The 22,306-nt window shown below is 42.2% G+C and overlaps 1 protein-coding gene across 1 annotated transcript; it reads right to left on the bottom strand.

Moving 5' to 3' along the window:
- Positions 1-3,207: 3,207 nt before the first annotated feature.
- Positions 3,208-21,719, bottom strand: cdh19 (cadherin 19, type 2). The gene is made up of 11 exons (XM_073488426.1): positions 21,486-21,719; positions 21,064-21,358; positions 18,449-18,568; positions 16,086-16,253; positions 14,837-15,027; positions 12,600-12,853; positions 11,101-11,237; positions 8,792-8,913; positions 8,305-8,422; positions 5,813-6,064; positions 3,208-3,725 (listed from the first exon to the last, which is right to left on the bottom strand). The coding sequence occupies exons 1-11, from the start codon at positions 21,717-21,719 to the stop codon at positions 3,208-3,210; spliced, it is 2,409 nt and encodes an 802-aa protein (XP_073344527.1).
- Between the last annotated feature and the right edge of the window lie 587 nt (positions 21,720-22,306).

The raw sequence follows: 22,306 nt of genomic DNA, 5'->3' as shown, positions 1-22,306 counted from the left end.
TCATGTTTGTCTTTGCTACTGTAGGGAAGAGTTAAGCGAGGAGTGTTCAGTTGGTTGTAATCAGCAAACCCACCACTAGAAGCCACTAAATTCTCACTTCTGGTATCTTTAACATAAACTGCCAGCCCCGTCACCATGACGGGACAACAAATTTCATACTGTTTTTTTGTTTTGTTTATGTGTGGCGGACCCTGCCACCTTTCTATCTTCAAACAGTGTTCTGGGGACCTTATTTCTTCTCCAAAACTATGCCCCTTTAAATCTGCAACAAAACATAAAGGTTCAACACATCCATGGTTTGCAGAAACATACACTGCCAACATTTATTCTCGTAACTGGGTAGAAACTGCTGGCAATAAGAACAAAACGTGTGATATTTTGAATTTAGGGACATATAGTGTAGTAATACGCTCAGAATCGGGTCCAAATCTTCAGCGCCACACTTTATATACTGTAGTAATTATTTACTCATTACAGAATGGCACATGAACGACACGATTTCTCTTCAGCCAAACCTTAAGGCCTACACGATGCTAATGATTTTATTCTTTTTTAAAATGGCTCTCAAAAATCGTTTCGGGCATCTTTTCAATCAGCTCGCCGTCTGCCAAATGAGAGTCCCACTCAAAGACCCTCCAGTGAGCGTCGTGGCGCTTTGTGATGGGTTTGGCACCGTGTTTTAAAAAAAAGAAGAGCCGAATCTATAACCTGTGCAGGAGAGCAGAGGACAGAGACAGTTGACGGAGAGAAATCCTTCACACTGCTGTAATGGGTATAATTACACAAAGAAAAGGGCTGTTAGGTTAAATTACCCGTGATATTCACCATGGGTAATGACAGAAATTCAGAAGGTTAAATGACACCAGGAGCTGAATGACTTTTGACATTAAGGCACTTTTGAAAAGGGAATTAGAACAGAACCTTTATGGGAAAAATCCAATACCCAACACGTTGGACTGAAAGGACCGAAAAAAGCCCTTTTTTTTGAGAGCACCTGTGTCTTTAGAAGCCATTGTCAGACAATGATTTAGTCTAAAAAGCGCTGGCCGGGTAGATTGTTTCCAACAGTGGGAGCTTTTTGAAGCTCACTTTGAGTTGCAGCAATGTCTGGAAATTGTCCTGCTGAGTGGTGCACCTACTCACACAAGTAACCATGGCGAGAAAGAAAGAAAGAAAGAAAGAAAGACAGAAAGAAAAAGGCTGAATAGATTCAAGCAATTAGTTGTTTCCCTCATATTCTACCTCGAGGCAGTTCAGCTACTTTTCCAAATAGGTTTGTGTGTGAATTTCTGCAGTTATTTTTCTTCGGTGAGAAACAATACTCTCTCTAGTCCAAGCGCTGACCTTCGCAGACAGCAAACAGCCCAATTAGTGGATGAGAAGGTGAAGGGGGCTGGACCTCATCCCCATGCAATTACCTCAAGTCACCCCTCGAGCAGCCACCCACACAACAAACAGTGAGCATGTAGTGTCTGCCAATAATCCTGTAAATGACCATGAAGAGAGAAGAGAGAGCCAGGCGCCCTCTATTATGCACTTTTTCCACAGCACTCCAGCTGCTGTGATCCCCACGAGTTTTTCCACTTCCTTTATACATTTCAAATTAAGCCTCGGCTCACTTTTTTAGCATCTTTCAACCTCACTTTGGCTGAGTGTGGTGTACGAAAAAAAAGTCTCATCGTACAGCAAAATACATGTGAAACAGCTGATATTTAATGGATACTGTTTTGTATGTGAGCTTTAATTTCTGTGAGAATAAGAGTCACCGGGAAACAAAATCGGAAGGGAAGTATACATTAATTTATATAATATCATAATGTATGATACAAATACACATGTTAAGAGCCAAAACAATATAAAACAGCAACGCAATAGGAACTTAATAATATTACAAATAGTATAAAAATGCAAACTCCACAGTTACGTAATACTGTCGGTATTATACGATACGTGTCACACTGTAATAACTGTAATAATCAATAATGCATGAGTTATATTGCTGCGCCCAGATTGTGACATTGCTTCTGACTGAAGTACCGTAGCATTAGTGACTAATACCAAGGAAACCACACGCAGTAATGTAGCGTGCTGTAATAAAAAGAAAGCATCCAGTCAAGAGAAGGTTGAGAGGGAGAAGGTCTGCATGCAGTAACCGGTGTTGTGGCTGGATCACATTATGGTATATTGACTACGGTCTGGTTATGTTTAAGCACAAAAACCTCTTGGTCAGGGTCAGGGTCAGGAAAAGATCGTGTTTTGGCTTAAAATACCTGATTTTGTCACCACACATGTAGCTGCAGATGTCCTGACTTCCTGTCAAAAACGTCAGGCTGATGTGTCAGGCCTACAAATTAAGTTAAAATCTGTCAGCCTTCGTCAAAAAGAAAATCCAGTGTCCAACACCATCCCCTCCACCTCCTGATGTGAGAGTCAAGTCATAAACGTGTCATGTGAAGAACTGTTGGAGAAATGTTAATATGGTACGTGCAAATGTTAATGCATCAGGAGCGTTAACATTTTATTCTGGTGCTCGGGCTGGAAAGGGTCAGAAACAAATCCTTTACTTTTTGATCTGCCACCTTTGCTGAGTTAGTTCAACTTTGCTAGCTATTGTGAGCAACATTAGCTAGCGTTAGCATCGCTAGGTAGTGCACAAACTGGCAACCGCTTGTGGGGGCAGATGATTCGGACATGTTACATGAAAACAATGGTGGGGGGGGATGGAAAGCCACATTTAGAGGCTGAATATTACCAATAATGTCGGCTAAAAATTCTTGGTTACAGCTGCATGTATCAGTATTATCTTTGCATTTCCCCGAAGCTTGAACAGCAATTTAGCCTCTTTGGAGTCATTGTTTGGTTTTCAAGCCAAGGAAGAATCAGCAACCTGTATATTTTCAGCATAAAACTCACTGTGCAACACAGCAGACAAATAAAGCACCCAGCTAAACATGGTGGAGCAGCTCATGTGATTTTTCTCAGGAGTTGGTGGAGAACGAAACAAAGAGCTAGAGGAAGAGGAGATATTTGACCGCAGATTAATGCCCATGTTGTTGTTGCTAACACGTCCGCCGCAACAGCTTCATAATGTGATTATATTGTGTCCGTGCCACGGTTCCCAAGCAACCACATATAAATTAATGCAGCTTTGAATTTATGAAAGAAGGTTGAGCAAAACAAACACCGACTGTCAGCCAGAAGAGCCCCTCAGAAGGTGTCTTCCCCTCCTGGCCCGTACCACGGGGTGAGTCTAACCAGGGAGGGTTTGGGATTACTAACAGGTGGCTCAGGTCCGAGCTCCAAAGTAGACGAATCCAGGGAGCTCAGGGACCCTGTGGGAGACCCGGACCCTTCGTAAGTGTAGGTTCTTAGGCAGTCGAACGGGGGAACGTAAGGATCCTGATCGGCCTCTGCCAGCCTGTCCAGAATAAACTGCTTGAAGACGTCATCGTCCGGCCCGATGAGGTGGGACTCTCGGAGGGACATCCGTATGCTCGCCCTGACGTCCTCCCTCCGCAGCCTCCTCTCCCTCCTCCTCGGGTGGGGGCGCAGCGGGACGACGGGCTGGCAGAAGTCCAGGTCTGCTCCCAGACCCCCCGGTTCTCCGTAATACAGCACCTTCTGCGACACCGTCTCAGGCAGCTCCAGATCCTTCGCCTCCACCTCCAGGCCCTCCTGCTGCTTCCGCCTGTGTCTCCTCAGCATTAGCATTAGAATTGACAGCACTGCAGACACAACCCAGTAGGAGATCATTACAGTTAAACACCAGGGCATGAGCTTAGTGACAGAAAAGCATCCAGGGTGCCTGATGGAGCATGCACGGAGAATGTGGGGAAAAAAAACAGCCAGTCAGATTTGTTTTTCTGTAACTTGTTGTGGATGCAAGAATTAAAAAAAAGAGGGTAAATTAGGTTGTAAATGATTTTTTTAATTTCAGCCCACACATAAAGAAAGACTTCTTTTATTGGCTCCATGTGGCACAGAATGCAAAGAGGGTGTTTATTTCTCCTGCCGTGTTTTCGCCGGGTGTTGCGCTCATCCGACAGAATGTTAGCATAGCAGGTATTGCCATTAATCTTTCATGTGATGGGCACAGGGAGGACACAAAGCAGCTGAGGTCATAATAAAGCTCTTCACTATGCAAACCCATCAATGTCCCCGGATGGCATTGCTACTGATGTATTGCAACCAATCCGCTCATTACCTGACATCATCGCTCTGCAAGCTTTCAGCATTTTAAAAGTGTGTGTTAAAGGCACGCTGGTGAGTTTTTAAACAGGGGGGGCGTTCAAATGAAAGTGCAAATTTTGTTAATGAAAAATCCGGCTGTCCAACACACGTTTAGATACTTGCCAAAGTGATGCGAGGCGGAGCTGCTCTAGCTCGACAGATCCGCTGAAAGAGAATGACTTTTTTTGTAACGTGACATCGGTGAGATGGTCATAGTTTCATTAAACGCTGTAATTAACAATTTCCTAAAGGGATATACTGACTTTTTTGGGGGGAGTTGGATCCTTGGTCACCTTGCAGCTAATGACTATGAGTTAAGTAATTATAGATGTCTAGCCGTACTCAAAGCTGGCATTGCTTCCTTTCTTCTCAAAAATCTCAGTCGACATCATTAGTGAAATCCTGTGAAGCCACAGTGCAGAAATCAGCTCTCTAGCACACTTGAGTCCTCTCGTGTAAACAAAACAAACTCGCCTCCTAACGTGCCTCTCAGAAAGAGTAATCACGCTTAGTCAGACGTGTCTCGTCAATCTCGCCGAGGTCTCGAGGAAGTCTTGCCAAAAAAATTGGCAGAAGGAGATCTTTGGTGATCCTGCGGCAGCCTTTTTTATTGGCTGTTTGAACGATGTGTGCAAATGCCAAACTCCAGAAACATCTGTGAGTGACAGATCTGTGTAATTCTTCTCCGGCGTAATTTTATTTCTTTTTTTAGTAAATCAACAGTCTGCCGTGTTTCCACTTGAGTCGCTCTTGACCTTACAGAGGTCTGACGGGTCGAGAGGATTATGAAAGAAAGATATTTCCCTTCTGAAAGTCAAGATTTAGTCTGTGTCAACATTTTAACAAACCCGTCAGGTCACAATATGGAGCCCCAAAGCTGACAAAGTTAAGTTAAAGTTTATCAGACGACTCAACGATTTAGCTAAAAGCACCATTAAAAGATGTTGTATTTTTAAAACCAGGTTAGATAAACGGGCCAGACATTTTCAGCAGCTGTTAAAACGTTTCTCATTGTTGATTTTACGTTTCCTTGCTGACAGAGACATATTCTCAGCCGAGCACTCGTCTACTTTGGACCCTCAACAGCCAGATGTTTTGAAAACAGCTGCTAAGTGAGGTCGTAACTGTGTTATACCAGAAAATCCTTGATTTGTGAAATGATACACGGCATCCGACCCGATCGGTGGCGCACAGCAGCAAATCACATCGCAGCTAGCCGACTGTTAGCGTTTGCCTGCTGCCTGCTTTTGCATCTTTACTGTACAGCTGTGTGCAGTACGACATGTAGATGATTAACCTTATGTGCACCTATGTAATCTGCTTTATCTTTGACATTATTGTCAGTTTATGGGCTCCATATTTAAACATTTATCATTTAAAAGAACTAATCTTCCAGCCTTAGTTTGTCATTAAAGACAGACCCCGGGATGATTTTGATGCCAGATGGCTCAGACTTCCAAGGACTCAGCTCCATAAAAACAGTTTAATCCTCTCTCTTTTTTTTATCTTTTACTTCTTATTATATCAGAGACTGATATTGTGGACTGACCTGTGATATGAAGACAAGACCGAGCACGCTTACCTGTGAGCGTGACCAGGCAGATCAGAAGCCCTAACAAGGTTTGCAGGCTGACCCCCATCGACAGGGCGAGGGCCTCCACCCCTCCTGTGGGACAATGACCGGCAGGCTGGCAGCTGCACACGCTGATGGTCAGAGTGTTGGTGCTGGAGAGGGCCGGAGAGCCGCTATCCGTCACCACAACGGGCAGGAGATACTGGGTCCGATCCTTGCGGGTAAAAGTGCTCCTGCGTGCGACGATGCCGGCTGTATTATCTGAAAGCAGAAGAAATGAGAGGTGCACTTTTCAGCGGCCTTCGAGAAAACACGCTGATATTTTGGGAGGGATTTCTGAGTTAAGCTCTCTGAGAGGCCCGAACGCTTTGTCAAATACAATTTCCAGTGTGTGCAAAAGTAAATTTGGCACTTGAACAATAACTTTTTGGGAGTCAAATATGCCTCGTGGCGTATGGAAATGTGTTTTTATTAAACGTGTTCCTTCTTGTTTCATTATTCATTTCCTGGTTGCTGACTGGACCGCTGTGCTTGCGTGGCTAACCACCCGTACACCTGCATACATTTCATCCTTCCACACATCCCACTGCTGCACACTTTAACACTATTGGTTCAGTTTTTTACTGCCCATTTTCATTATAAACCCGAAGAGAGGGTCGACTGCCCGCTGACTACAAGGCAAACACTCTTTAAATTTACTTTCTCGAGAGGGTGTCAGCCTCGCAGAATGAAACCCACTAAAAGGATTTCAAAATGTGGCACTTACAGGTACATAGTGTTCGTTTAAATAAAAGTACCCTTTGTCACACAGTCATCCCGCTGCTGGTTTAGCCGTAGCTTACCATCATTATTCCAGCCACCGAGTGTAACTTCATCTGCTTTCTTTTATTCATTTTTTTGCCCCACAGCTTAAAGTATGCCATCTGCAAGAGGGAAACGTCTTGGTGCAAGAGGTGTTATACAATGAATTCAGTCCATGCTGAGGGTCTCGTAGCATCAGTGCCGAATCATTCAGCGGCTGCACTTGAAGGGAAATTCAACCACAAACAGTAAAAGTTTAGTTCTGCTTCTGTATTTCACTGAATTTGGACAAAAAAAGCAGTTTTCCACTCTTTGATAATGAATCTATGATCGACTCTGCCGCTGTATCAGTTTCACAATCCAATTTAGCGTGATTGCTGTTTTAGCTTCCTGCTGGTTGTTTCATTATTCACTGTCTATTGAGCATCTCCAAGTTTTATCATCATCATCACCACCACCAGTTGTTTTTTGTTTTGTTTTTTATACTTCTGCTTTGTTTGTTCAAAAATCACCAACTAGGACTGAAATACTTTTATCGGCTTCCTTGCCGAGAGCTAGATGAGAAGATCAATACTTGTCTCGGAATCTGCTCTTCTGACTAACGGCAAAGAAATCAGATAATTGTTCTTCCCAGAATGTTAAACTACTCTTTAAATCACAAACCATAGAGTATGAGAAAGAAGTATTTCAGTTTTACTTTGGGTTGGTAAGAAGGCATCTGCATCAGTCTTCAAAACATATCGAGAGCTTCACAGCAAAACAGCGTTGCGGCGTTCTCCCAAACAACTGTTGTTGTAAAATTCTTGTTTTAAAACACAAGACAGCAACTCCAACACACTATAAAATGGCTCGATATGGCTTGTCTGGCGTAATCTAAGTCTCTGGAAGCCCTAATTGGTTTTAAAAGACAACGTTCACACCCTTGAGATGCGGTTAAGCTCATGCAGCCCCTTCAGATGGGGTACGTGCTAACGCTTTTAGCTTAGCAGCTAAAGCGAAGATTTCCACTTCTAAAGGGTGTAAATAATGTTTTTTTCTAATCAAATTGGGATTAGGAGCGTCTTGAGACTGATTACGCCAGACGAGCTGTATGGAGCCATTTTATGTTCGTTTTTTTGGTTGTTTTTTAACGTTTTAAAACGAGTCCCCATCTACTTCAGTTGTTTAAGAGAACGCTGCAAAGCTGTTTTACTGTTAAGCTACAACTTGAACTTTTATCAGCATTGGAGTGATTAGCTAATGACTGAATTTTCAATTTTGGGTCAAGCTGCCCTTTAAACGAACAGCTTCAGGTTAGCCCCACCCACTTTGGGGTTTAAGCACCACCTACTTCTGGTTGAAGCCACGCCCACTCCAAGCACAGGTGTGTATACAGATAATTAAAGTGGTCGAACAGATACAGATACCTCTGTTGCTTTATACTTTTAAATAATCTATTAAAACATCATTTTTTTTGTATACTTAAATGAATCAACCTCAGTCAGCTGTCCAGTGAGGATTTTTTTCCTATATCTTGAGTACGTGTGTGACACATTTTACATTATCTGCACCATCACTCACTCAACCCTGACATCAGAACAATCAGCCCGACGACAGTCTGATCTGCCGGCCACTGAGCGGCAGCCTGCCTTGCCGAAGGGAACCTCAGTGGCGGTAACGACTTTATAATTATCCAACTGATTGATCTTATTGACTGTAACCTTGATTATCTCTGATGGTGAAGTTTGGATTGATGTTCTTGTCAGGGACCATAGAGAAGTAGAAGTGGTGTCCCTCCACGGGCTCGTCCGGATCGACGGCGCTGAGCAGCTGAATGACCTGAGAGACACAAAGACACGTTACAGAGGAAATATGAGCAACACAAGCGCAACACAAATACGCACAACAGATTCCCTGGGAAGTCTACGTCGTCGTGTTTACCATTCGCATTTCCTTTCTCAGAAATACGACACGGACTCTCATCCGGCAGGTGACAATGTTATGTATGTATTATGGAAGCTATAGTGCTGTGCAGCAGTCACATGATTCATTGTGAGTCCTTCAATGTGTAAAAAAATATATATATATATATACAGAATAGTTGTCTAATGCAATATAATAATAACTTCACTGCCCACGTTCATGGAAATTCTCAATGCCAAACTGTTATATAGTAAATCATGAATCAGTGCATCATAATATACATACTTCTCCCGACTGTGTTCCCTCACAGATATATGGCTGGTAATCTCTTGCAAGCCTTGGCACATTGTCGTTTATGTCCAGCACTTTGATGAACACCACCACAGAGGAGGATAAATGGTTCTGCGCTGCAGTAGTGAAGATAGACATTTGCTGGAGTCCACCGGGTGCATGTATCATAAATGCTTTGTAAAAGCTCTGTCAAAATAAGACTTAAGACAGATAAATGTTGCTTTTTCTCTAAACACGACTGAGCTTAAAATGTGCGTCAACATTTTTTACTACTTTCTCTAAACCAGGACAGTAAAAAGCAGTAAAAGAAAAAAAGTTAATCTTTCTATGGATGCTCTAAATCAGTAGATTCCCAACCAATGTTTTAGTCAGACATATCTTTTTTTTAGCATTATTGGCATAAAATAATGTTCTCAAACTGTCAATGTGCAGGAGGTTCAGTCAGGTTTGTATTTGTAATACTGCTGACGTGGGACCATGATGTTTTAACCATCCATCCATTAGCCTACTTTTTAGCTAACTGTTCAACCATTTATTCATTAATTTTGGTTAATAATGTTAGCTGTTTATTCATGGATTTTACCTAAGTTCATCATTTCAGTGTTTGATGTAGCTAACTCTATCAATCGTCTTTTCATTAGCCTACCTTTAGCTAACGTTTTCAAGTCGTTTAGTCATTACTTTTGTTAATTTTGACTATTTTACTTGAGTAATTTAGCCTCTCCATCAACTTTAGCTAACTATTTTACCTGTTCATTCTTTACTTTTAGCTGTTTTAATCATTTACCCATTAATTTTGGCTATTTATCGCTAACTATTTCAATAATTCTTCAGTTTTGCTAACACCTTATGATTTCAACCATTCATTCTGTGATGATTGTGTCCTGTGCTTATGTTTTGTTTCTTTGTGCCCTGAGGTGTTCTTGCAGAGGCTGGACGTGGCTTCCCTGGTCCGGCTGGAGCTCCTGCCTCTCACACACCTGCAGCCCATCTAATCATCAGCACCAGCTTAAATAATCTGGTCTTCCCTCCATTCGCTGCCAGATTGTTCCCACTCGTCACCCTGGTATTTATGGCAAAACAACTCATGCTTATCACTCATAATTTTTGCTCTAGTGATACTTTGTCTGAAAGTAATGCCTCTGTGGATCCACCTGTGTCTCATTCACCTGTGCCCTCACCTCAGCCTCTACCTTCCAGTACCGTGAGCCCCAGCTACACCACCACCTGCTGCACCACTCGCCTGAGTCATTATCTACAACCCTTTCTCCTGAGCAAACCAACAAATGCCTTTAAACCTTTCCCCTGGCTTGGTGGTCCAAAATACCAACCTTTTGACATTTCAGAAATTAGCCTACTTGGAGCTAACTAATTGAACTATTTATTCATGAGGCATATCAGTGTCAACCATTAGCCTGCTTAGAGCTAACTGGCTAATTGAATTGTTGGTTCGTTGCCTAACAGTTTCACCATTTATTCATCACTTTTCAGTTTTTTAACAGTTTAACATTACTTGTAACTAACTTCAACTGTTCATTCAACACTTTTAGCTTTTAATTTTAACTGCTTATGGCCAAATATCAGTCATTTAGCCTATCCATCAATTTTAGCTAACCATGTTTTTACCAGTTGATTGATTACTTTAAGCTATTTTAATCATTTATTCATTGATATTTGCCGTTTATCCAGTTTTTCATTACATTTAGCTAATTATTTTCACTGTCGTTATTTTTAACTTATTATTTCAGTCATTAATCATTTTTTAGCTAACAGTTAGCAATTTCAACCGTTCATTTATTGCTTTTTTTGGCTATTTCAACCATTTACTTGATACTTTTAGCGATCAATCTCAACCATTAGCCAACAAGTAGCTAACTAGCTAATTGAATTGTTTATTAGTGGCCTCAGCTAACACTTTAAACCATTTATTCATTACTTTTAGCATCTATTTCAACCATTTTCATTTCTTTTTAGGTAGCCTTACAGTTAGCCTAGCTCTCTGCTTGCTTTAGTTTTCGTGCACTCAGTTGCAACCTGTCTTCTTTGGGTGTTACAGCTGACTCAGCATATGGATATATTTTTTAAAAAATGCAAAAATGTTCTTTTTTTCAAATGAGTTAAGTTACTGAACAATCTTTCCGTGTGTCTCTGGCAGCTGCTGGTTGGGAATTACTGTTGTAGACAAAGATTTGGCTTGAACACATTGTCAGTTAATCCTGGACAGGTTTCACGAGCAAGCATAAATAATAATTACGCATCTACAGAAAATGTTTTCGTAAAAAGAAAAGTGAAATCATCCTTACATATTTCCTTTGCTTCAACAGTCAAGTTGTGCCAGTCTGAAGCCTCTCTGTCCAGAGCTTTAGCGACACTTATCGTCCCGTTGTTTGGGTCGATTTTGAAGACTTTTGCGGCGTCGCTCCTTCTGTCAAGTGAATATCTGAAAGGAAAAATGGTGGAGACACACATTCAGCAGGTTGTTTTCTGGGCAAACACAACATGGTGATACCACAGGGAGATTAATTAGGCAAACTGCTCAATTTTTTAATCTGTTGACAGATATCCAACAAAGAGACTATACACAGACACACACAGGCTGGAGTGACACAAACACAACAACCCAGCGAAAACAAAGCATCTCACGCAGATGGCAAAGACAAAACTTTTGTGTATTTTAATTGAATTTCATTTCTAATCTGACCGCAGCCTTTCCTCTATTTTTCAGAAGTGAGCGAAAAATCATTTCAAAAAGAGTAAGACAGGGTATCTTGTAAACAGAGAGGAACAGGAACTTTGTTCAGCCGTTTTTGAAATTGAATAATCGTCTGCCTGCACGGCGATACAGGTGCTGCTGCTGCGCTGACATAATACACATCCCGCTGTCTTTTTCCTTGTGATAAAGGGGGAAAAGTTAGCGCTTGTAAAAAAATAAACCTAAAGGAACAAAAATGTATCACCCACAGCATGTAGACATATTCATGAAGCGACTATTTGCTGTGTTCTTGCGCAGGTCTTTCACACCTCCGCACCTTTTAGCCCTCATTATCACAAGTGATTTTAACACAAATGGTAAATTAGAGCAACCGGTTTTGAAAACAAGCCAAGTAATGAATCATTTGTGTGTGCGCGCCACATTACAGATAACGACGTGGGAAACAAGCCAATTTGACCAAAGCAAACTTAATCATATTTAGTAGAACTGTGGAAACCTCTAAAATGTCAGCTTGAATATATTAATCAACGAGACACTGTCACCAAAGGGACAGTAATAGACGCTAGACTGAGGATGATATGCAGCACCTGCCACTCTTAAGCTCTGTTGAGATGGACTACAGGCACCAGTACTGCTGCTGTCTCCTCTGCAACGTGCCCCACTTGCAAATGACTGCAAATCTCAATTCCATATGCCACCTCGTATGGTGCTTTATTACATTCCCACGTCCTAGCCACGTCGCTTTGTGATAATACCACGGCAATAGATAGAAAAGCCTGTGAGGTATAAAAAAAAAAATAGAAAAAAATCGTCATGATTTATTCAGCAGGGCTCATTTCCTACTAAAGTAATACGAGATAAATATGACCATGTACAGGGTATCCAGAGATCAAGGGTAAAAATGGATGCACCGAGCCAGTAACATTATTTGAAATGGAATGATTTTTCACCCTGTGGAGGAAGCAGTCTAGGGCAGCCTGTCTAGGGACGTTACGCCCCCACCAGCCTGGGTATCTACCTCGTCATTATCACACTGGCAGTACGGGTGGCAGATGCCATTCTTCCTGCTCTAGACGGGGTTCACATTACCTGATGGGCTTGTTGACTATGTCAGTGTCTCTGGCGTCAACGCTGCCAACCACAGTCCCCACAGCCGCATTCTCGGGAACTTTCCACTCGTAGACCGGAGAGAGGAAGACGGGCGGCTCGTCAACATCCTCCACGACAATCTTGAGCGTCGTCCTGTCCCTGAACTCCTCCAGAGTCAGAAAACGAAGGTCCACGTGGTCATTGACTGCCTCTGCAGCCATGACAAAACGTCTTTTAGTTTCAAAGTCCAAAGGCTGTGAAGGAAAGAAACACCTTTTAATAACTTGTGGTATAAACAGAGGCTGCTCGTCAGCATGTGGAGTCCACAGCTTTTCAAATATGTTTTGCCAACTTGTACTTAAGACGGATGATTATCCCGATGAGAGCAGGATGAGTCAGACTGGATGCTAAAAATTGTTCAGTCAATGTCAATAAGCTGCCAGCTGTGAGCACGCACTTAAATAATGCTGTGTTTTCCATTAACATTATGATGCAAGTAATAAGAAAACAGCATGTGGACCATTACCGGATTCCCAAAATGATTCAGAGACAGAGTCAATAATGTTTCTTTCTTTTTTAATTTCATTATCACGACAATCTCCTGTGTTATAATAGGATCATGCTGTATAGGAACAAATAAGGAATGAAGAGGACAACAAGAGTAATCTAACACTCAGTATTATTCTGTATACGACTCATTTTAACTTGAATATACAGAGCTCAGGTTAATCCAATCACAAGGCTTTTAAAGCGGACAGTCAGATCTAAATTTATGACTTCTTGTCAGTTATTAACTTTTCCTGTCTTTGTGTAAAGCTAAGCTAACTGGCTGATGGCTGGAGCTTCACAGCTAGCTAGCAAGTTCCTATAGTCAAGCTAAGACATAGTTCAGCACATACTGTAACACCAAGGAAAACTATATTTATTTATTTAAACAAAATGTGGTTGTTAATTAGTGAACATTAGCTGGCAGGTGGATTCTCTCAGCTTTGGATGGTGGCAGGCTAGTTGTCTCCCCCTGTTTCCAGTCTTTGTGCTAAGCTAAGCTAACTGGCTACTGGTCTTAGCTTTAGATTTTCCAGGAAGTAATAACTCTCTAATTGTCAGTGTATTTACCAAAATAAATGCCGACTGATATTGATTTGAGTTTTTATGCAACCCTGATTCCAAAAATGGATTTTCATTCATAGATTTTTTCCGAATTTGATGTGAGCGACACGCTTCAAACAAGTTGGGACAGGGGCAACAAAAGACCGGGGAAGTTGTGGAGCGCTCCAAAAACAAAAGTTTCCCCAACAGGGATAAAGGCCCGTCTTCCAACGTGTTAATTAGATAAAAACCGGCAAGTTTCAGCACTAAAATCATCAAAAGTCTTCTTGTGTTGTAGCCCAGCACAGACTACCTCCCTGTACATATGGGCTCAGACGACGCCCCTGTATGTCCGTGACCTGGAGGGGTGTCGATATTGCTATTTTCCGCCAGGTGTGTGACTGTGTGTGATTATTGCGTCCCGGTGCCAAGCTGTCGCACTGTTGCGTCTGGTAGGCTCATTAATTTTTAAAGGAATAATTAGATTTTTTATTTATTTTTTTGGCGTTGATTGCTTGTGTATCTGTGTGGTTTAATGTTGATGCTGCCGCGGTCCGCCAGCTGTCTGTCTGTCTGCGAGCACGCTTGCATGATTATTGGGGAGTGCCTGGCCATGCCCTCCATCAGGTGCAATGATTTGTTTTTTGTTTTTTGTTTTTTAAATTCATGTTGGTAATTCGCCTATAGTTTTTTGTAAAAATAACACTGAACCTAAAGGCTTCTGTGCCTTAGATATTAAAGGGGCACTATGTAGTTTTGGAGAAGATGTTCAAACTCAGGATTTTAAGATTTATTTTTAATATACAAACACAGAAATATTTATTTTTTCTATAACTGAATAAACAAGCTGTTCTCAGGGGAAAATACGGTGTTTGAAGCTAGACAGGTGGCAGGGTCCGCCACATATAAACAAAGTAAAACAGTATGAAATTGTGTTTATTCAGTCATGAAAACAAAATCAGTCAATGAAGATCTTTCTCTTCTGATTAAAATGTCGTCCACAAAACTACATACTGCACCTTTTAATATTAATATCTATCTATCTATCTATCTATATATATATATATATACATATATATATATATATATAGATAGATAGATATATTAACTCAGGTATCAGACATGGAGAGAATGTACTGTGTACTCACCTTGGCTAGCACGACCACTCCCTCCTGCGTCACCGGGTCCGTTTCGATTACAAAAGTAGAGCTTTCCTCCAGGTCGTCCTCCAGACTGTAAGTCATCCTGGCATTGATGCCAACGTCTGCATCCTCTGCCATGATCCTGCCAACCGTGGTGCCCACAGCCGCATTTTCAGGAATGGCAAAAGCGTACAGGTCTGAAAAGAGAAAAAGACATTCAGGAAATGATTAATGTTGACAGCATCGGCTTGAGAAGCTGAACGCTGGAACGGGATATCAAAAGAAATACCCAATCTGAATGATACCGAACGACTACTCCCATTTAGAGATAAACGACAAATAAAAGAAAAAGTTTCTTCACCGAGACGTCGCCTACACAACTCGTCAGCGAGTTGTTAAGCGCTAGTCAAGAGAGTTTGCTAGTGATAAGACGTGGGAACATTGTGGTGGAGGGTCAATTTGTGTGAGTCGCAGATAAATTGTGGCAACTCCACATAATCCCAGCCTGACTCTAATAAGAAGATGAGAAAATGTGATTGTGTCTTTGAGGGACTCTATTTGGATGGATGCCACAACAGCGAGGAACTCGACAGCAAACAGCTGCTCGTGGGGAGAGAAAAAAAAACAAATCCCCGCTGATAATAATTTGCAATTATGTGACAAAACACAGGGCAACAGTTCAAAGTGAAGTGTGGCCGTACAATATTAATAAGGCCCTTTTGACTGAACATGGAGTCCGTGGGTTACAGTCGCACCGGCAGTGAATGCGAATGTGATATTAGTAGTTAAAAGTATCGTCGTCTCGTTTTCTGCAGAATTGATTTCTTCCCTGGGCATTCATTTAGTGGGGTTTATCACTGGGAAGGGCTAGGTTTGTTTCCAAAGGTCATGACAAATGTCCTCTCATGTGTGAATGATTAAATTCATCCAGTGGGCGACACATGTACGTGTGCACACGCCGATGAACACAACTCCCCCCGTCTCCTCCACTCTCCCTCGCTCTCGCTCCTCGACTGTCTCCTTTTAATTCTGGCTGCCGTCTGAATAACGAGATGTGTACGGCCGACTGCGGCGCTGGCAGCACAAAAACCCACCCACCCGAACCGTAGAAGAGTGATCAAATAAATACCTCGTAGGTATAATATCAAACATCTCCCGGCAGTCTGCAATGCTTTGTACTCTTTCATTGATTCCCCTCAGTGTTGTATGGCCCGGTGTTTGCATCACTATGACTCATGCAGGATGAGTGACTCACGGTGCCGGAATGTGGGTCCATTGTCGTTGACATCAGTCAGGCTGACTGTGACTGTGGTGGAGGAGGAGTAGCCGCCGCTGAGGCCCAGCATGTCTTTCACCTGCACCACCACCAGGTACTGCTCCCTGGCCTCGCGGTCCATGTCGGGCCAGGATGTAACGATGATCCCTGCAGGCGGAGGAGACGTACAGAGAGGCGAGGTGAGTTTATCTGTGGGTGGTTTTCGACTTTCTACTTTCTTCTTTTTTTATTTTTTTTACCAAATGAAAGTAAACTTGGAGAGCCCCTCAAAGGTGCACCTTGTAGTTTGGGGGAAGAAATTTCAACCAGAAGAGAAAAATCTTCATTGACTGATTTTTTTATGCCTAAACAAACTAAACAAAAAAACTTTCATGGCCGAACAAACTGAATAAACAAACTGACCTTAAAAGACAACACAATTCCATATTGTTTATATTATACATACTGTTGTTTATATGTGGCGGACCCTACCACCTTTCTAGCTTCAAACATTGTTCTGGGGACCTTATTTTCCTCTGAGAACAGCTTGTTTATTCAGTTATGGAAACATTTATTTGTATTATTACCTCATCAATATTGTAAATATTAAAACTATGAGTTTGGATTACTTCTCCAAAAACTACAAAGTGCCCCTTTTAAAGGATAAGTTCACCCAAAAATGAAAGTTCAGACATTATCTACTCAGCCTCATGCCAGATGGAAATTGGGATCAAGTTTCGTCGTCCACAAAACAAGAAAGAAAAATTCTCCTAAACAACTGAAGTAGATGGGGACTTATTTTAAAGCCTAGAAAAACAGCCTCCAAGAAACGAGAAACGGCTCCATACAGCTTGCCCGCCATAATCCCAAGTCTCTGGAAGCCCTGAGATCCCACATTGATTTGAAAAGACAATATTTTGAGCTCGTGGACTCACTTCAGACGGCGTGTGCACTTTAGTTCAGCAGCTACAGTGAAGATTTTGGCTTTAAAAAACGGGGTAAATAACATCTTTTCAAATCAATTTGGGATCTCTGGGCTTTCAGACTTTCAGGGAGCTTTTTAGGTCCCCATCTACATTAGTTGTCCACGAGAACGCTGCAAAGCTGTTTTGCCGTGAAGCTCCGGAAAATGTTTTGTGGGATACAAAACTTCACCAGACTTTCCATCAGCATGAGGACTACATTTTCATTTTTGGGAGAACTTAACCTTTAAAGTCTACAGAAACGATCAATGCACAAATAGACATCAAGAGAGGACAATTTAAACTGAGGATCACATCAACCTGGTGCATTTATATGATATTTTTCCATTTCAATTAGATGACATAAGCTCTTCAGCAAACTATTGTACTGCGAACACATCTGACACATCTGTAAGGCAGATGTTTTCTTTATCGTTCCCCAAAACCAACAATCTTGTTCGACTGTCTTTCAGTACTTTCATTTCTTCTGAAAAAACACATCTTTAGTTTCATTTGTGTTTAAAAAAAAGGCAAAATCAATTCCTTAAACAGCTCAGCACTGTTGTTTTAAGCACGTTATCAAGGAAAAGTTAACAGCACATCTGCTGAGGATTAGTACACTTGGTGAAAAGTGTGTTTCATATTATAAAGTCGATAAAAGTGGAATTGACTCGAAATAAATGAGAGAACACAAGTCACAGAGGAGTAAAATATATCAGGATGAAGCTTGGAGTTTGGAGACAACTGCTGCCCACTCCTGAAAACTTATGATTGGATCCCTAAAAAAGTCGGACTTGCCCTTTTTAAATGTTGCATTCATTTACATTTAAACAGTTTTTTTTTTGACGTCAATAATTCCCCCAACTCTGCACAGTCAGGTCAACAATGTGTGTGGGAAGTGTTGTAGCTGACCTCGGTATTACGCAGTGAAACAGTGTAAGTGCACATGCAGTGACATCAGTTGAACCAATAAACACTCTACATTATTCCCAGCAGTCTAAAGGAGTAGCTAAATCCGTGAAAAGTTATTTTAGGAGATGAAGTCATCAGGGGAGTCGATACAATTCTGTGTGAGAGAGTGAGAAATAGTGTCTGACATGTGAAAAGTGACTTGGACCAGAGGGGCAAAGCCCGAAGACAAGACAGCATCTCGTCTCGAAAACATTTCTGCCCTTAAACACGATTTCTCCACAGCCGAAGTCTCTTGTGCACCTCCCTCATACCCCTGAGATGAAAACAAGTTCCCATCTACTTCAGTTGTTTAGGAAAATGCTGCAACATCTACGGTGGACGAAACTTCCCCTGACTTTCCATGTGCACGGGAGTCAGTAGATAATGACCCACTGATCATTTTTGTGTGATCTCATCCTTTTTAAAGCGTCTGCATCTGTCGGTGGTTACCCGTCTTTGGCTCCACGGAGAAGTAGGGCTCCCCCTGCAGGATGGAGTAGATGAGCTTGGCGTGGTTTCCAAACATGGGATCATCAGCATCTGTGGCTGTCACCTGGGCCACCGTGGTCCCTGTGGGGGGAGGAGGGCGGGGGCGGGGGTGGGGAGCGGATCACACAGTCAGAGTTAGCTCAGGCAGCAGTTCCAGTCGACGGGGAAATAAAGTGATTATGCCACAGTCCCGCAGGGTCTGTCTGTCTGGCTCAGAGGGGGGAGCACTGGAAATGGAAGAGGCGAGGGAGGGAGGGGAGGGGAGGGAGGGTTGGAGGAGGGATGTTGACAAAGGGGGAGTGGGGGCGGGGAGGCAGCGCCGGCCTTTCACAACTCAGTAAGGCTGTGCAGGTGTGTGTGACAGCCTCCTCAGCCCTATAGCGACATCTCTCTCGCCACCCACCTGCCCCTCAATTTCTCTCCTTCGCACACCCTGATTTAGTTTCACCTCTCTATCTTTCACACTTACTTCCCTTTTCCCCGCCGACCGTATCCTTCTCCTCACCTTGCTTTCTACAATACCTTTCTCTCTCTCAGCTCCCTCTTGTCTTTATCATCCTTTTTTTTTTCCCAGAGAGCACTCTGTTTTTTCTCTCACAGGCAGGGATTTATTCCTTATTTTCAGTCGCCCGCACTCCAACCTTCCCCCTTTTCACTTTCCCTTTTTCCCCCGAGTCAAATGCATTATGATTTATTACAAGTGAGATATTATGCCGCAAAAAGCAGATTACATATAAATTGAAATGGTAATGTTTGTGGTATGAAAGGGCAGCGGATATAATAACATTATTTAAGAAATTTAAGGCATCAGAGCTACGACTTAGAATCCAATAGCTTTGATTTCCTGAATGGGGACAGATGACAGACAATAATATAACCTCTGGTTCATTGTCTTCGGTCGAGATTCAAGTTAAGAGAATTCATTTCAAAGTAAAGCCCTAAAGACAATAAAGCCACGTTTTTATCTTCTGAATGGAAAATGTTAGCTTTTATTTGTAAACAAAACTCATCGCTCGCTTTATGAATAATATTTTAAACAGACAACTCTCCTAACTATAAAACTACAAAAATATCATCGAAAAAATTCACATTCTTGCGAACAGTGAGTATATAGCTGGAGCTAACAGTTAGCCATTTAGCTTAGCTTAGCATACAAACTTTAAACAGTGTGAAAACAACAATTCCCCGAAAGTCTGGTTGAGCAGTAAGTCCTTGATGACTCCAGGAAGTAAATGCCCCTCAGATTTAATTAGCGAGGTTTAGAGGCTACTGCTTTCAGCATATGAAAAAGCATCCCAAAATGTTAAACTATCCCCCAGGCATAGAGATCAAGTAGGGGATCTGTAGTGTGTTAAGTCCAGTTCAGACCAAAGATTCGGTCCCCAACTTTCTGAAAACCTGCCAGATCAAACTAATGCGACCAGACGAGACGGTGTATCATATCTGCCGGCTTTTCAGGCTTTTTTATAGCTGGAATTAGAAGTATGAAGGTGCACAGTGATAGTGGGTTACTCGCTATAGTTGCATTTGTAGTGATGATGAAATGGTGAGAAAAAGGCGTGTGCGTTGCGAAGCGAGTGCGTGGGAGAGAAAGAGAGAGTGCGGCGGAGAGTGGCCGTGAAGGAGGGCGGAGCAGAGGAGCACAAAGTTGTCAATTAAGCAGGAGGTGCTGATTACGTTGATTACATACATTATGTGCTAAAAAGGGCGAGCGGCGACTTGACAAGCAGAGTCGCAGGCAACACCGACAGCCGGCGTGTCGGCAACTTTCCCCTAGTTTAGTTGCATTAGGAACCTTTGGTCTGAGCTTTAGCATGCTAGCAGTTGAGAATCACCACAAAATACAAGTACAGCTGAGGCTGACGGGAGTGTTTTTGAGAGAGTTTTGCAGAGCTTTACAAACCAGTCAGTATTTTTGACGACCTTGGGATAACACTCAACAATAAATAGTTTTTCAGGATGTTAAAGGTCCTATTTGTAAGTAAATTTGATTTTGGAGTCCAATTCCCAACTTGTCAAATACTTTGAGAAGGGGCGGAACGGTCGCCACTCCAAAGTGTTTGACGGGTCGGGAATAACACTCAAAAATCAACTTTTCTTACAAATAGGATCTTAAAATTTTGAGGTTTGGAAAACTTTTACAAAGCCAAGAAAAGTTTGTGTACGTCTCAGGATCGGTTCACATCGCTCAGCTTGGCCAGAGGCATAATGGGATGAACACAGCTGGGCATATTTAGGGGGGCTGCATATCCCTGGAAGTAAAACACAAGCTGGTAACTTTCTTAGAGTATGCGGCAGGGAAGCAATTCTTACTGGTGTGAATAGGAGCCATCTTTAATCTTATAATCCGTAAATGGTATCACCAAAGTAATTTGTGTACAAAATTTCATAGCAGCTCCTCCAATAATTAAGATATTTCTGTCTGAACTAAAGTTGTTGACTGACATTGTAATCAACAGCAGTGTGCTCACTATTTTCTGGGCAACCCCCCCACCCAAATGATGTCTTTTTTCTCCTTGCCTGTCCTTCTGTACTTTACTGCTAAAGGAGTGCTGTCATGCCGTTCTTAAACGTACCGGTTGGACACATCTCAGGGATGCTGGACACATACGGTTCGTTCTGGAACTGGGGGACATTGTCATTGATGTCCTGCACCGTGATGATAAACTCTGACTCGGGCTCCTCTGGTTCATTGGTCCTCCTGCTGATAGCCTGGGCTCGAAGGACGTAGAAGGCCTTTTCCTCACGGTCGAGCCTCTTCAGGGTCCGGATGTCACCAGAATACTCATCCATTTCAAACAAGTCCCCGGCACCTTCTCCTGATAATATGTACTTGATAGAAAACTCACCTCGGTCAGAGTCAGATTTGAGCTAAAAGACAGAGGAGAGGGTGCATGAAAGCTTATTTTTGTTCAATTTCTCTCAGATCAGTAAACATGCAATTTCAAAGGGAAGCACCGTATTAAGGACATGGCGGACATTCAATCTGAAGTGGTACCTTGCCAATAAAGTGAGGAGAAGCTTCCTCCAGGACTAGAAACTGTTTCCAGATCCAGCCTCTCTTCAGGCGACGGTGCAGATGAGTGGACCCCTGGGCCATTTGTTGGGCTTCCAGACCTTGAGTACCGCTCAGCACCCCGCCAGGAATCATAGAAAAGGCCGTCACCACGGCCAAAACACTCGGCATGCTCATTTTTACTGGCCATCCGTGCATTTCCTCTGCACTTCCCATGGTTAGTGGACGAAAGATAGAGGTCCAGTGCTACCGATTCTTCATTCGACAGCGCAGTAATTCATGATCCCGGCTGTGCTGTATCCCATCTTGTTATGATGGTGGTTTGTATGCACGCTCATGTCTCTGAAATAAAAGTTAACAATTTAATTAATGGCTGCAGTGAGAAATCTCCAGCAGTGCACGGAGATTGCAAAATGAGGAAATTAAAAATCTGTAGAAGTGCAGTATAAAATCCAAAACTCAAGTGTTTCATTACACAAAACTTTAAAAACACGTGAGTGTTTATGTAATTACATAGCTTTGTTCAAGATATGCATCTGAAATTAAAGTGGATTGTCAGTATATGAAAAACAAATCAAACTTGTAGTGTTTACACGCTGTAAATGAAAAATTACTGTCTTCTCATTGATGAATACCAACCAGACATCAGGATGTATTCAGATGGGTCACTCATAGGACTTTCACCCAGGCAAGCCCATAGGCAATTAAAGGAAGTAATGTTTTTTTTTTCTTTTTTAATTGAACATATAAAACATAAAGTAATGCATTTAAGGGCACACCATGATATTTTTCTAAACATAACA

The sequence above is a fragment of the Pagrus major genome, chromosome 19, assembly GCF_040436345.1.
Source record: "Pagrus major chromosome 19, Pma_NU_1.0".
Taxonomy (NCBI): domain Eukaryota; kingdom Metazoa; phylum Chordata; class Actinopteri; order Spariformes; family Sparidae; genus Pagrus; species Pagrus major.
This window is presented reverse-complemented; position numbering and strand designations above follow the sequence as displayed.

Coding starts and splice junctions, on each gene's coding strand:
- cdh19 (XM_073488426.1), bottom strand. CDS start 21,719: ATGGGAAGTGCAGAGGAAATGCACGGATGGCCAGTAAAAATGAGCATG. Junction 15,028..16,085: donor TGGACCCACATTCCGGCACC/GTGAGTCACTCA, acceptor TTCTCTTTTCAG/ACCTGTACGCTTTTGCCATT. Junction 11,238..12,599: donor ATAGTCAACAAGCCCATCAG/GTAATGTGAACC, acceptor TTTTCCTTTCAG/ATATTCACTTGACAGAAGGA.